The sequence below is a fragment of the Acanthochromis polyacanthus genome, chromosome 1 (assembly GCF_021347895.1).
Source record: "Acanthochromis polyacanthus isolate Apoly-LR-REF ecotype Palm Island chromosome 1, KAUST_Apoly_ChrSc, whole genome shotgun sequence".
Lineage (NCBI taxonomy): Eukaryota > Metazoa > Chordata > Actinopteri > Pomacentridae > Acanthochromis > Acanthochromis polyacanthus.
In genome coordinates, this window is record NC_067113.1 from 21844704 (window position 1) to 21860421 (window position 15718).

General features: G+C 42.0%; 1 protein-coding gene across 2 annotated transcripts in view; it reads right to left on the minus strand.

Moving 5' to 3' along the window:
* Positions 1-15718, minus strand: part of fancm (FA complementation group M) — a 44383-nt gene that overhangs the window by 991 nt on the left and 27674 nt on the right. Inside the window, exons 10-23 of one of the 2 annotated variants that reach the window (XM_022196838.2) lie at positions 15156-15362; positions 14799-15039; positions 14538-14686; positions 13780-13944; positions 4384-6181; positions 4188-4273; positions 3477-3545; positions 3196-3315; positions 2221-2386; positions 1980-2086; positions 1462-1883; positions 1293-1374; positions 456-804; positions 45-339 (exon numbers count right to left, since the gene is read on the minus strand). In XM_022196838.2, coding sequence (XP_022052530.2) covers positions 45-339; positions 456-804; positions 1293-1374; positions 1462-1883; positions 1980-2086; positions 2221-2386; positions 3196-3315; positions 3477-3545; positions 4188-4273; positions 4384-6181; positions 13780-13944; positions 14538-14686; positions 14799-15039; positions 15156-15362 — 4256 coding nt within the window. Of the gene's footprint in view, positions 1-44; positions 340-455; positions 805-1292; positions 1375-1461; positions 1884-1979; positions 2087-2220; positions 2387-3195; positions 3316-3476; positions 3546-4187; positions 4277-4383; positions 6182-13779; positions 13945-14537; positions 14687-14798; positions 15040-15155; positions 15363-15718 lie in introns of both variants that reach the window. The other variant, XM_051954888.1, reaches the window with a different exon arrangement.

The window sequence follows — 15718 nt, forward strand, 5'->3', positions numbered from 1 at the left end:
GGGAAAGTATTCTTGTCTTGCTACATTATACTGAAATAGCTTACCTGTGGATTAGTTCGGCGACTGACCCAAAGTTATTGGTCATGTTGAGGGCGTGGACGTAGCTGACTGAAGGCATGCTCAGATACACCTGCAGGATCTCCTCTCGGTGCTGCCCTTTGACCTCCAGCGGTACGCCGATGCCCTGACCTTTCCGTTGCTCCAGTCGTGCCAGGTCGGCCAGCAGGCCTGCGCTCTCCTCAGCACCGTCGCTCCACAGCAGGCGAACGCCCGCACGAACCAGTGCTGCCAAAGTGGTGTCGTAGAAACGCGTTTGCTGAAATGGATGTGACGCCTCACCTGGAAGTTAACACAGTCAATCAAACGTCATTATTTCTAAATGATCAACAATCAATTATCATTTTTGAGTATTTCTCAGTGATTTTGTGATCCAGATCAAAATTTTAACATCTTACCTTTCTTGATTCGGTCCTTCTCCACTATCAGGCACACGCGTTCAAACAGCCCCTGCAGTCTGTTCACTCTTTTGACCAGTTCCTTCCGGTTCTGCGTGGCGGCCAAATCTGATTGGCTGTGCCTCTCCACAGCCATGCGGTTGCTGACAATGAAGTAGCCGCCGTCCAGCGAGCAGACGTGGACGGTGGCTGCGTGTCGCTGTCGCAGGCTGGTTATCAGGTCCACTCCGCTACTGATGCAGCTGCTGTCCACCAGAATGCTAACGGACCCGGAAGAAGCAGGAGGCTCGGTGACTGATAAATCCTGCACAGTGGACTTTTGGGGAGGTGAAGAAGCAGCAGGGAGTGTCTGAAAAACAAAACCTCAATGTAGTGACTTTAAATTTGCCGGCCTGGTTAACCCTCCTGTTGCCTTCATTTGCAGGCACCAAAAAAATTGTTTCTTTGTCTAAAAAAATTCAATGAAAAATTCCCCAAATTTCTGAAAATTTGCAAAACCTTCAGGAAGAAAATTCCAATAATTCCTGGAGCTTTCCTTAAAACTTTTATTTAAAAAAAATGTAAAAATCCCCCAGATTTGCCAAGAAAATTCTTGTAAAGATTTTCAAAAAATGAGTAAAGATCTTCCAAAAAAATCCTAAAAATATTTAAAATTATTACAGTAATTATAGCAGTAAAACTTCTGATATTTCCTTTAAGAAGTTTCACTGTGAAAATATATTTTTTTTCCACATTTTCAAACGTTAAAACGGGTCAATTTGACCCGCAGGACAACACAAGGGTTAAATAACATTACATACTGTGTCTTGCATTGAGTGTCTGTGTGTTTGTTTGTACCTGAGGTTGTTTCTTTGACTGTGGCTCCATAAAGTCGAGCTCATCTGAGAGGAGATGTTGATTTTCTAACCTCTGGCGACACCTGCAGGGGACAAAGAGATGAGAAAACAATGCTGAAGTGGTTGCTAAGTGTTTCTACATGTGTGCAACCTTCTAAAGATGTCCTCACCTTTCATTTTTCTGTTCTTCACTGACTGAGCTTCTCTGTGCTTTGCTCAACAATGAGACCTTGGATGCAATAGCTGCAGAGGCAGAGGAACTGGGAACAACACCTCCTCCCGTTGGGAGACTCTTCTTCTCTTTCCCAACTTCTTCCGTTTCATCCTCACTAGAATCGTTAATGCGTAAGACCCGGGTGCGTTTGGTTTTCGTTCCACCTTTCTTCTCGGGTGGAGAGTTGGCTCCGGCTCTCGCTCTGGCTTTGTGCAAGAAAACACGGCGTCTGGTGGCGTATTGCCTTCTCCCGTCCACGTACGAGGCCTCAGGCATTAGTTCAACGTCTTCCTCCTCTTCCTCGCTGCTGTCCAGCTCCTCCACGTCGCTGCCCACCACAAAGCTGTCTTCTGCATATGTCTCATCCATCTCAGGCACCTGATTCAAAAAGAACATGGAATCAAGTCACATTTGGTATTTTGTTGCCTCCAAAGTTGAGTTTAATTTACATAGAGGAGAAAATATTTAGTATACCTGGGAAAAGATATCCATGTTGTGCTGGTTTCTGTAGGACATTTTGAATTTGCCCTGGATAGCAGGGCTTCTCACTGATTTCATGTAAAGCGCCTGCATCTCTGAGTCTGATGCAGAGGAGACCAGACAGGAAGACAGAGTGTAAATGTCACGGCACAACTCAGGCGGCCTCCTGCGATGCTGGAAAACTCAGCAGAAACAGAGTAAAACCACATTTCTCTGAAAAGCAATTGCGCATTACCATTAAGTCCCTGCGAGGCGTGCGTGTTGTCGACCACAAAGCCGTCCAGAGACTGATTCTGTTCCTCTCCGTCTTCTTCATCTGATGAAACGTCTGCCCCCTCCTCATCCTCCGACAGCTGCGCTTCCTCATCCAGGAACTGACGCCCTTTTCGGTATATGGTGTGCTGGCAAAGGAACGGTGGAAAATGTCAGGCTTGATAAATGCCGAAGATGCCTGCGCGACTGACAGATATTTAATGAACTGACATTTTTATAAAAGGAGAAAGGAGTAAGGGGTATTTGGAGAAAAGTTTAACTAGTCTAAAAAGATGTTGTGAGTATTTTAAAGGAGAAAAACAGCAGTTGCTACTTTTTGCAGCAAAAACTGACATTTTTGATGAGAACAATTTATCAAGTGACAACGTGAAAACAATGGGACCATCTGAAAAGCTACAGTTACCAGCAAAAGTTTTTAGAGCTTTATTGTCAGTTTCAGCTCCTAATGAAACTCTTACTACTTTTTCTAATCTGACGTTATCGGTTTTGACCACAGCAGGCAGCCGTTTTCACGTAAAAGGTCAAAAAGTCATCATTTTGTATCTGCAAACTGGTGAGAACAGTAGAGCTTTTAGCAATATTTGCCTTAGGAATTAGTAGAGATGACAAACTAAGACAAAAAGAGAGTAAATACAGTGAGAGTGACACATTAGCATAGCTTTTTACCCCCAATTCCCAATTGACTCCCCCCAAAAACACATTTATTGCAGGTTTAAAGCTCAAATATCGAGAAATAGAGTTTAGATTGATGCATCCAGACCCTCAAATTATATCAAGTAAATTAAAGTTTTGCATGTACAACTCTCAAACATCAGCCAGAACCATGTTTTACCTGCGTATGTGCCGTTACGTGTAGTGACATGAGAATATGGAAATAAATGACATAACTGAGATTCAGATCACAGCACCCTGCATGACCATCTGCTGCCGTACAGACCTTAGCTTTGGTCTGTTTGACTGGTTGCCTCTGAGCTCCCTTTGGCGTGGTTCTGCGTGTGAATACGGACTGGTTCTGGAAGTCGTCATCGGAAACAGCTGCACGCTCTGTCTCATCAGACTGGAACGGAGAGAACAACGCTGCTACATGTTATTGGAAAATGAGCAGTTGCAGAAACTACTTTGAAGTAATGCAAGGACTGCAGGTATTTAAATCATATCAAGTGTGTTATTTAGATTGAGCCATGTTGTTTGTATTAGTGTTCATGAGGGAAATCTTACAGTATTGAGTACAGTAGTAGCTTTTCTTTTCACCACCACTGGGGAATCCACATCACTGGTGACTTTGGACTAGCGGAGGCAAAAGATTAGAATGTCAGTGAGTCCAGCATCTCTACACAATACCTGTAAACAGTGCTAAGTTTGTCATTGTGTGCTATACAACTTTTTTGCAAACCAAGATGTATTTTGCCACGACATCTGAGGAGCTACAAATGCATCTTCACTGATTAAAAGCTGGTTGTCATGACAACTGCAGGCACCTTGGAAATGACGGACAAAGGCAGACCGGTCTGTCTGAATCAGATAGCGCCAGTCTTGTCTGTTTATTTTGGGGGGGTTTCTTGTTTTAAAATGATATATTTATTCATTTAGTGTTTGTAATGTATATACAACATGTATTATTCATTAAAGATGGCATATGTGACTTTAATCCAGCACACTTTTTGTATAAGTCTGTGAACATCACTTCGCTGTCTGCTTGCTGTTGTCCATTCTGTTTGGGAATGTTTATAGAAAATGATTAATGAAAAAATGGTGAAAAAAACATCAGTTTCCGGCTTCTCGAATTAAACAAATTGAGCATGTTCATGTTTTGGACTGTTTTAGACACTTTAGACCTATGAAAAGAGCTTTTTTTTTTCAGTGCCATTTTAAAGATGAATGAAATCAAAAATAATCATCAATTGCAGCACCAGTATATACAAGCCTTACCACTTCTGGGGACGACAAGGGATTGAACTTGTTCAGATGTCTTCTTTTATGAAGCACAACCTCATCTTCACTGTCACTGTTGTGATCTACTGAGACAGAAGAGGAGACCAACATGCATGCATCTTGACAGCAGATCGGGGAAAAACAAAGTGAAATTTCAAATTTTGAAATCATATTTTTTGGAGATTAAACAAACCTGGATGAGGAGATTCCTCACTTGGTCGCTGTACTGTCACAGGACCGCCACCTTCTGGTTGTCTACGTTTTAAGTTGGACAACGAAGGCCTGCTGACAGCAGGTATGAGCGTTCGCCTTGCTCCCAGTGTTGTGATTGGAGATGGGAGTGCACCACTGTTAGACGCCCTGTGCTCGGATAGCATTTGTGGCGTTGATTCACTGCATACTTCAGATATTCTCTGTCTAGTGAAGCCATTATACGGGGTAGAAGAGGTAGAAGCAGCCGGGAAGCCAACAGTGGTGTCAGTCTGCTTTTTAGGCTGTGGAGATGCCGGCATACGCAGGGCAGGAGTGACTTCTTCTTCCTTTTCATCCTCGGAGTCTTCCAGTGAATAGCCGAGGTCAAAGTTGACAGAAAAGAAGTTGTGTACGCTGCCAAATGGCTCAACATTTTCTTGCATTGTAGGAGATTTAATATCCTGTTTAACTGCTGTCATTGAATCATCTGTTGCATGTTTAGCTTGTGCTGGTGTTGGTCTGTTAAGTTTCGTAGTGTTGCGGGTGTTCGTGTCATGAGTTCTCAGCTTGGCATTCGAAGTAGGAGACATGTGCTTTGTGCATGATAATTCCTGATTTGTTGGGGTGTTCATGTGCACAGTTTTAGACATCTTTTCTGTGCTCTTAAGAACGTCATCAGCACGGGGGTTTGTCCTTGGAGTGGGGATATCTGGAATGGTCATCTGCAGAAAGGCTTCATCATCCTCAAACAAATCTATGCTCTCATCCATATGGGAGCTGCACCGAGAGGCGCCATCGTCTTTCACGCCATCGGTCAAACGTGGCATTTCCGCATCCCTCACATCATCCAATCTGTTCTCAGTCATTTCCTTGTTTTCTCCAGCTTCCACATCAACCTGCTTCTCTGTGAAGTCATAACACATGTCATCTGTCACCTTGTTGTCTTCCTTCACATCATTATTGTCGTTTGCTTCTTCATCTCCAAAAACCTCATCCCAAGTCGGACTGTCGGCTGCAATACTGACAGGTTCCTCCTTCTGACCGGGCCAGTTGGAAGAGAGTTTACTACCCTCTGACTCTGGCCTGGGGGTTGCATTGTCAGCATCTCTCATCATCATCTCATTGTCGTCGTCGTCGTCATCCACATCCAAGCTAAAGCTGACTACGAATGGCTGACGGGGCGGTTGAGGAGAGGGAGGTAGTGACAGAGCGGCCTCTAAAACGTCAGTCATTGATGGAGGAGATCGTGACAGCAGTTCGGCCACGTTGGCCAGGATGACCTTAAGACTCTCATCTCTCGCTGGGAGGAGTTTGTCAGAGCAGCACCGTGGTGATGAATCCCATTTGGGAAGGTAGAACATTGCCTGAAGTTCAACATCTTCATCATTTTTAGCAACCAGCTTGGAAATACTGTCTAAATTTAGAGGACGCTCATCTTCCACGACATCCTCATTGGCAATGATACAGTCATGGTGGATATCAGCAACTGGACTGTTTGATGGAGAACAAATTCCATCGGGTCTTGAGGGATCTTTAATGCCATCATCAGGTACCTCAGTGATATGATTAACAGGTAGCCTTTGTTTCATCAAGGCCAACGTGGAAAATAACCCTGCTGCTGGTGCATCCGTTTCCTCATCAATATATTCCAGTTCAGACCAAGATGAGTGAGATGGTTTCGATTTATTGTTGGTCGTTTTTGTGCAAATCTTAGCGGCCTTTGGTTTCTTCTGTCTGCTCTTCACAGTGTCGCCTTTGTGGAGGTAAGGAAGAAGCTCCTTTTCATAACGACATTCCCCCTGAACACAAAACAGAGTTGTATAAGAAAAGATCCCTTTGCAGGAGAAACGAGGATGGAGAGCTGCAATTAAACTTTACACTTGCCAAACCAGAGATACGGCATTCAGGGCAGCCATCTCGCCAATCAAACAACTTGTCTGCTCATGTTCATACAGTAATCTAATCAGGAAGTATCCCACGAAGAGAAATGTCACATTGCAGCCACACATGGGCATACAGAAGCCTGATGTAACGTTTTCCATTTATCTGTTTTTATGAAACAGTGAGAAAGAGAGTCACTTATTTTTTTTTCTCTCTCCAGGACAGTGGTTTTGGAGGACAATAAAAGCATACATTTTCTCCAAATGAAAACAGCTCTTCACCATTTCTGCCTTGCTATGTCAGGCACACACTCACATTGTAATCATCTAGCACCTGTCATCTGGGCAAACCATATGTCCTGGAAATGATTCATCTGAAGTGGTATCCTGCTTGGGTCGACAGGGTGCCATCGAACCTGTGACCAGCACGAGGACGATGCTCAATGAACCAAGAGGAGGAGGGAATAGGTGTCTAAAGCAGACAGTGAATTGAGAGAAATATAATGGCTCTTGTCCATACACAGGAAGAAATGTCAGATGTATCTCTAAAATGACCTGGTGAATGTTGAGCATGCTTTAATTGCATCTTGTCTGTATATTCAACTGTCTATAATCAGCTCTGAGCAAAACTGCAAAGCTGTGAAATACAAGAAGAGAACCCATTACCCCAATTACTTCACATTACAGCATCAAATGGATTGAATCTGAGCTGTATCTCTGACCTACAAAGCCCATACTTACAAGTGCATATGCTTACAGCTCCTAAGTCTGGAGTTTTTAGTGAATTTGCTGTCATGACACAAAAACTGTGGAATAAATTACATCATATTTCAGTTGAACAAGATTTGACTTGTATAATTTTTAAAAGATGATTCTGCTTTTATTTATTTGTCTGTCTCGAGTTTTCTAGACAGACAGACATGGTTATGTTCTTAAGTTTTAAGAACATAACAGCCAAAATGTCTTAAATAGACTGAAGGTAATATGCGATATAATTAACATCACTGATGGAAACTCGAGTGTTTGTGATCCACCCACTAATTTTGGGTATTTAACTAAAAGCGAAAAATATCAACAAACATGGTGGTTTTAAATGAAAATCAGGGGACAACAATGGCCATTAGAGGTATGATGAATGTTTGCACCAAATCCTTTTATAGATGTCAAGGTATTTCTTTTGGTCTGCTGATGATGCTACAGGGGAAAAATAGTCATCATTATTCATCTTCTTGTGACCATGGATCTCTTTAAAACAAATGACATCAAGTAATTAATGATGTATTTTATTAAAAACCAAATGCCAACCCAATGGTGGTACCAAAGGAGAAGTCAGGCTAACAACAACTAAGATCCGTTCTTTGGGAACCTTGAATGTCAAAATTTTATAGGAATCCATCTGAAACTTATTCGGTTACAAATGGCTACAAAAGGAACGGTATCAGTTTATTTGTGGGTTAATAACTCATCGCCTAGATTCTTGATCAGCAAGTTTCCAGATTACGAAGCGAAACCAAACAGATTCATAGTCTTAGACTATGATGACTTATTATTTGTGTTACTTAACACCTTGGACTGCATTAATCCTTCAGCTAGACAAACAACCTTGCAGGCGTCAAACTGTAATTAACCTTTCAGCACTTTGCGGTTATCACTGAGGGCCAAATACTTTTCACAGGTGAGGCTTCAAACTGAAAAGAGTAGCTTTTAAATCGGCTGCCAAGGCTGTGTTAGCGTCATCAGTGACACCAGCTCATGCTACAATCAAATCTGAAGAAAAACCAAGTTATTTAACAGATATATTTTGAAAAGGGAAAGAACACACGCCGCTGGACATAGTTTTGCTACTTGTAACTCCCCTAGTTCCTGTACCAGTGGTCTGCCACCATATTGATTCTGCAATGCTCAAATGTTATTATGACAACATGAATGTAGAGAGAGTAGACTGGATGGTTATAGGTCACAGTGTAGAAATCAAGGCGAACCGAAGTAGATTTGAAATTTATTATTAAATGTCACTGAAAAGACTTTTTCTCACAGCAGAGATTTTGACAAATTTGAGTAAATGATAGCTCAGTTAATTTCCCAGTAATCTCACGTAGTTAGCTCATTCTGTAGTACGTAAAAGTCTGGCTGCACTACACTATTATTCTGCTGTTGGGGAAAATGCTTTGTCTTGTTTGTGTTTCGTTAAAGCGATCACAATTGCAATAGGTGGAGCTAAACAAAGGATGCAGCTTCGGTGTTCACTCAAAATCGTGATGGCTAGAATTGTTGTAGTGGAAAATTTGCAAGCATTGTGGATAAAAAGGACAATCCACTGCAAAAAGAAGTAGGGTCGCCTTTCTGCATGACCCAAATCCTCTGCAAAACATTTTCAGTGCGTTAGTCTGCTGCTTGGAGGTTGTTGTTTTTCCAGTCGTGAAGAAACCGCTGACATACAGATAGCAGCAGGAAAGGACAAAATCGACTGAAACGATTGGATGTGCAGCTAGTCAGACTAACTTACCAGTGAACATGACAGTAAGCTTGAATCAGTAAGTGCATATAGGTGGACAAGTCATCCATGACGTCACCTTAATGTTTCACTGTGGTGTGGTGAAACCTTAGGTCAGGCCAAAGTCATCATGGCCGAATTCTACAAAACACTGTTAATCCAAAAATGAGAAACATGATGGGGTTGAGGTGGGTCACGCAAATGAGCCATTTACTGTCCTAAACTGACACTCCTATCACTCAAAGTGGTCACACCCTTAGGAATGCATGATTTAAAGCCTTAACACAATTTAAATGGCTAAATCATATAATAGGGCTGCATGAGTTTGCATGTTCTCCCTGTGCATGCACTCTAGCTTCCTTCCACAGCAAAAATTAAAAAACATGCTGAGGTTAACTGGTAACTCTAAATTGTCCGTAGGTGTGACTGAGTGTGACTCTTTGTCTCCGTGTAGCCCTATGATAGACTGGAGGACCTGTCCATGGTGTTCCCTTCCTTCACTCTAAGTGAGCTGGAATAGGCCTCCACGACCCTAATGAGGTGTATAGTTAATGGATGGATGGAAGTTACATAACATCCACACCCAGTATAGTTGTCAGGAACATGGAATTTAGCTATATAGACCAAAACCATTTTGAAACAGACTGTAAACATGTCTATTTTGGCAGGAAAGTTGAGAATATTAACATGGGGGTCTATGGGGATCGATTTGCATTTGGAGCCGACCTCAAGTGGTTTGAGGTAGGAATTGCAGTTTTTGGTGCTTCTGCAGTGTTTTCACTTTCAGCTCCTGAGTTGTCATTTGGCTAGCATGAGAAGAAGTCGTATGCTGAAAAAAGGTGCATTAATCCAATAGAAAATGCATACATTACAACATAAATCATAACTCATGGCTCATTATGATAAATCTGAGAACTGAATGAGGTTTTCTGTTTTTCTGGGTCATCCGTCGTTGAAAAAGACCAAAGCTGCAGCACATTGTGTCAACAGGTCACTCTTAATAAAAACAATGGAGCAGAGGCTTTCAGACATTCAAGAATTTAGTCACACTGGACACGGGGGTAAAGTAATACCATGATCCTCCCTTAAATGTGGAAAAATAGTGCATTTCCTAATAGGTTTCGACAACCTTAACAACGCACCTTGCTGCTGAAAAATAATGAATAGAACTGGATTCACACAGGATTAACCTCAACCCCCTGATGCACAATTAATTAACGATCAGACTAAGTCTCCGAGATCTAGAGATGTCAGCGGACGAAATAACCTTGATGCTGAGAGCACGACGACGCTGGAAGGGTCAGACAGTTCATGCTGTTTCACACTTAAGGATAAAGGAAGCAGCAAAGTGGAAACTTCTCTCTGCTGATTATCCAGCTGCACTGCAACGATCGTAGGAAGCTGATGCTCATGAGCACACACAAAGAATGCATCATTAATGAGTCTTCATTACTTTGTTTCCAAACATGCACACAGCTTAGGAGAAGAAGCCCCGGAGTGCATCTGTTGTCAGACTGGTGAACGCTGGTCGACTGACAACACAACTTGCCCTCATTCAAATGTAACTCCTACAATTGGCAGGCATTTGCAAACTGCAAATAAAAGAGGCATATGAGTCAAATGAGGATTAAAGGAGATTTAGCTGCTATGAGACTGCTACAAAACAATAACAGCTGAAGCTACGGGCTGCAAACAACAAGGATTTGCGCAGACGTTTCAGTTTATTTCGTCCTAACATGACAACTGGGACTTCAATAAATCTGAGGAAATATAAAAGAAAAGGATGATTCAAAGGCAGAGCGTGAGCCTTTGGATGCTGCTTCTAGAGTCACGCAGTGGAACGAGGCATGCAACAATGTCAAGCTGCAACACGTTCAGATGTCAACAATAAGCAAGAACGGCCAAGACACAACTCCTTAGCTGGAAAGTCCCAGGAATGCAAAGCTACACAAATTGTTTTACAAGCGGCCCCAATAAATGTGTGAAAATTAACTCAATGCCTTCGTCTTTGTTTACAATATTGTGAAATAGTGTGTTAAATGTTGCAGAAAGGCAATAAATCAATGTCACAGTGTCAGATACCGGCACTGTCATGCACTTAAAAAAAACCCTAGCACAATAAATTAACGATTGTACACACATCTTCTGTTTAAAATTTGTCATCTTTTAATATTTTCTGCATCATTATTGGTGTGTTGTTGCTTTAGTCCAGTATTCTGCACACATAGGATGGAGATGTATAGCCTAATGACTGAGATTCTAGGTCATCACAGCCTGACCTACTTCCAGCTTCCTGGCTTTATGTAACAGTTCTCTGAACTGTTACATAATCACAGGAGAGGAGGGAGGCCTGCCTTGCCTGCCTGCCTGCCTGCCTGCCATGGGTCTCCTCTTCACAAAGAGACAGAAGCAGCGCTTAGAAAAACACAGAACGGGTCGGCAGAAAAGGGCCTTAAATGACTATAATGGCTTCAGGGCTATTTGGGAGGAGAAGGAAGGTGGGAAGGGTTTGAAGAAAAATAACGTTTGGATTTTGATTTAGGATATTTTTTTGCTTGTTTTGAACAAAAAGGAAAAGTGTCAGAAGGGCCCTCTGCAGATTCAGGCCAACAGAGTAAGCCACGGCTAACGTTATCCCTCACTGGCAAAAGAGGAGCACAGCTGAGGGAGCGAATGCTTGAAAGCACAGTACAGGTCTGTGTGTGTGCTGAAATCAATTATAGTTCATCAGCACTGAAGTGGAGAGTTCACACTTTATAAAAAAAATTGTTAAACTCTTCACTAGGGCCGTGTATTTGTCAAATTAAATCAGAACAAGACACTGGGTAGACAAATATCCTTTCAAACACATTTGGACTACAGCAGTGTTTTCAGGGAAAAACATGTTTGTGGCTTGATTGCTTGCGTGAAATAAATCAGATTTTACGAAATCTAAAAGGAAAAAAATCTGGAAATGCTGCAGTATAATTTCTAGCCTAATTACCTCTTTCTAGGAGACTCTGTTCCATCCCAAACACTGCATCTGACACACTGAAGACTGAATCTAATTTAATTTCACAAATGGCAAAACAGTCTTTGGTATTGCTCCATTTCCTTGAAGGATTTTTTTAAAATCAAATTCAATGACACTATTAGATTTGGGCATTTGCTTTTTACATAATTTTGACTACTTCCCTCAAACTTCAGTATTTACATGACTGGAAACAAGTTTATTTATGCTTAACTTGAAACCATTTATACATTTACCACAATTAAGGTTACAGATTGGTAGTTATGTAACCTTGGTGGAGATCCATCAATGCGACAATTTAAAAGCACCTCCCCTCAGTTTTATAGATTTTTATGAGTTTAGAGAATTTCAGATGATTGTTTTGCTGCCTGGCCCTTTTGGTTCACACTCATGACTCCAAAAGTGTCGGTTTTGGCTGCAGCAGACAGCAAGTTTCAGCAATAAAAAAAAAAGCTGTAAAAATCCCCTTTTCATTTAGCAACAGATTTCCCCTGAAAACCTGTAGAAGATAAGAAAGTGAGTGTCAGACTTGGCTGTTTGAGCATACATTGTTAACGTCTGGAGACTATATAATGTTTTGTCATATTCGAACATAGTTAAATGTGTGAATATGAGCTATTCTGTTCCAAGGTTGTTTCACGACCTTAATTCATCCATGTCAGACATTAGCTGCCATTTCACTCTGTAATCCTGTTTTGTTTACACAGGTGGGTTAATTTTCTCCTTCCGGAGCATTTCCAAGACCTACAGCAGGAAAAAATAACAGGTAATAAAAGCCTACTTGTTATTTCAGCCAATAGTCAGTTTTACCATAATCTCTGACCCAATTTCAGGGATTTGAACAAATTCAGGCGTCTTATCGATGGCACAATCTTGTGAAAGAGCAGACGAGGAGAGGAGAAGGCCCCGTAATTTTGAAAAGCAGATATCTGGTGATAAGGCGTGTAATGGGATGGTTTGGGCTTAATGCAAACAGGGTCAGAAAGAGAGTAATGTAAGAAGAGTGTGGTTATATTACCGGTCTCATAATGATGATATAATCGTGCTAAAGCAAGACAGTTTGGTTTTTGAGTCTGGTAAATCCTTCCTGCTTGAGATGCTGCAAAGATTTGACAAAACCACAACTGTTGTACGTCTACTTCAAGGAGATCTGATGACTTCGCTGATAGAACTCATCAATTCAGCCTAAAAAAACAACAACAAGGCTGCTGTCATATCGGCTGAGTTCATGAACCGAGCTGCTGCTGCTGCTGCTGGGTCAGCGGCTGAATTACGAGCAGGAAGAAGTTGAAGCTGTAAACATCCCACTTTGTTTTTCTACCAGCTTTGTATCCAAGGAAAAGAAAATTTGTTCACCTTTCTGTAAAAACAATGACAAATGCCAGTCACAAATTCAGATTCATGCGAACATAAAGCTTAAAAAGGTTAATATGGTACACGTGGTGTTTCTGGTGCTGCTTCTAAAGAAGAATCTGATATTTCATGCACTTTATGTTGAATTCATGTCATGAGGAAAAAAAGAGGAGTAACAGCCTAGAAACACAATTGTGAATATAAATGATTTATTTGTTGTTTTTATAAACTAACTAAAGCCACAATTATGTCACAGTGCCTGCCAATGCATCTGCCTTTCCGGTCAAAACGGCGAATTTTGTAACTCAACACAAACCTCAATTGTATGTTCACATGCAACTCAGCTGACTCCTTCCGGCCTAGTTTATAAAGTTCGATTTTCCCTCGAGTAAATGCACAAAACTGTCTTTCTTTTAGGAAACTCTGCAGGATTTAGGCTAGATGCCATTATCTAATAGAATAGCACTCTTCCATCACTAGTAATTTTACTTCTAGTTACTCTTCTGATTTATCTCGCTGTCGACGCATTTAAGACTCGTTTATTTTCATCGTATTTCCCGCTACACACTCGTGCCACATAATAGTTGCTAATTGCTTAATGCCCCAGTATCAACACAACCCAAAAATGATCAAGGATTACGTAGTCGTTGCCCTTCTCACCTCATTTTCCTCTTTCATGCCGTCTATGAGCTCCATCACCTTAATAAAGTGGTTGCAGCGGAGGGAATGATGCACAACATGGGAGGGAAGCGCTTTGTGCTGCCAGTGTCTCCATTCCCACAAAGACAGCTCCCTGGCCAGTGGTCTGCCTTCGGAAATTTCCTCCTTTCATTTAAAAAACACACACACACACACACACACACACACACACACACACACACACACACACACACACACACACACACACACACACACACACACACACACACACACACACACACACACACACAAAAGCTTTAGTATAAATAGTAATATTATATTCAAAGCTGGTTACAAATGATGGCTTTTCCATGCATAACTTTCCAACCGTGGGTCGGAGGTTTTTCCACCTGAAAAGTGGAGCTAACATCAAGCTGCAACAGTCTCAGATCCATAGAGTTCCATGTGAAATATCCTCATTATTATGATTTCCAATTATGGTGTGTTTCTTCCTTTTAATTTGAAAACACTGGTGCCGTGAAACGACATCACAGTTTAAATAAACATTTCAGACGATGATGCATGACTGACAGCACTTTCAGCTCTCTGTCTCAGAACATCCGTTTAAGTTTTGTGTGTTTTCATGAACACAGTGTCTTTGTGAAATATAGATAATGGATATGATCTGCTCCGTGTGCGTTTAACAGCACGGATGTCTGCTCTGACCTTATGCTGTTCAGATCTGCATGAGAAAGAGAGAAACAGACGGAAAAAGAAACCTGAGGCGGCGGGGCACTGGGTATGGACATGAAGTGCGACTGCCTCAGGGTTGGATGAGCTTCGTGTTCCTCCAGCTTCATGGTGGACGCCCACAGGGAATATTCTGCGCTGCTCAGAAACCCATCGGACGTTGCACTCTGCAGTTCAACTACAGCCAGAAAAACACACACACACAAACACAAAAAAACAAACTCAGAAACCCATTTTCACATTCTTGAAAGAGGAATTTCAAAACAATCTGCTGCTGCTTTGTCACTTACTCAGGTTCTGAGGGTGGATGAGCGAGGCCCGTCCCTCAGAGTGGGACCGTCGACCCCTGACGGATCGCCTGCTGCTCTCCCGGTGATCAAACTGGCCACAAGTAATGTGCATTTTGTGGACTTTGGGGTTCACCCCGTCAGGCAGCATGCGGGGGCTGTTGGGGTACATGTGGAAGCCGCTTTTGTTCCCAGTGATGGACTTGTACACACTGCGCTTGTTGCTCTGGCTCTGATTGTAGGTCTGGAGGGAAAATGAAGGTTAAAATGACAGCATTGTTACGTTTGTGAATCAGTGTGGGGTTTTATTTTGAATAGATAAGCGTTAGACATAGATAGATGTTGGTGAAGAACACCCACCCTTTCCTCCCGTCCCTCAGCCAGGATGACCACGATGCGTCCCTGCCGCTTACGTCCGGTACGTCCCATTCGCTGCACCAGGCGGATGGGATTCTTCTGTGCATCGAAGCAAACAATGAGGTCCACCTCTCCGATATCCAGGCCCTCCTCCCCCACACAAGTCGATACTAATGTGTTGAAGCCGCCCTGTCTGAACCTGTGAACCACCTGCAAGACAAGAGGAAAGTAAAACTTGTGGATATAGACATAAACCTGCAAAATGAAAGGGCCTTTTCCACGATCTTTTAAGGAAGAAGATCTGTTTTTGTGTATTATATGTGTGGAAGTGCAAATAGGATATTATGTGAATTTGTACAGAAGATCCATTCCTGTCTTATTTGCTTAGAGGATGGAGGATTTTTGCATGGAGAAACCGCAATATTTAGCAATCACCAGTACATAAAATAATGCACTGGCAGACAGATGTGCTCTTTTTGGCTGGTTTTACAAGGTCTACATTACTTTTATAGTACATTTAATGATGCCAATCAAACTCAAAAACACTGAGAGTAAAAAATTAAAGG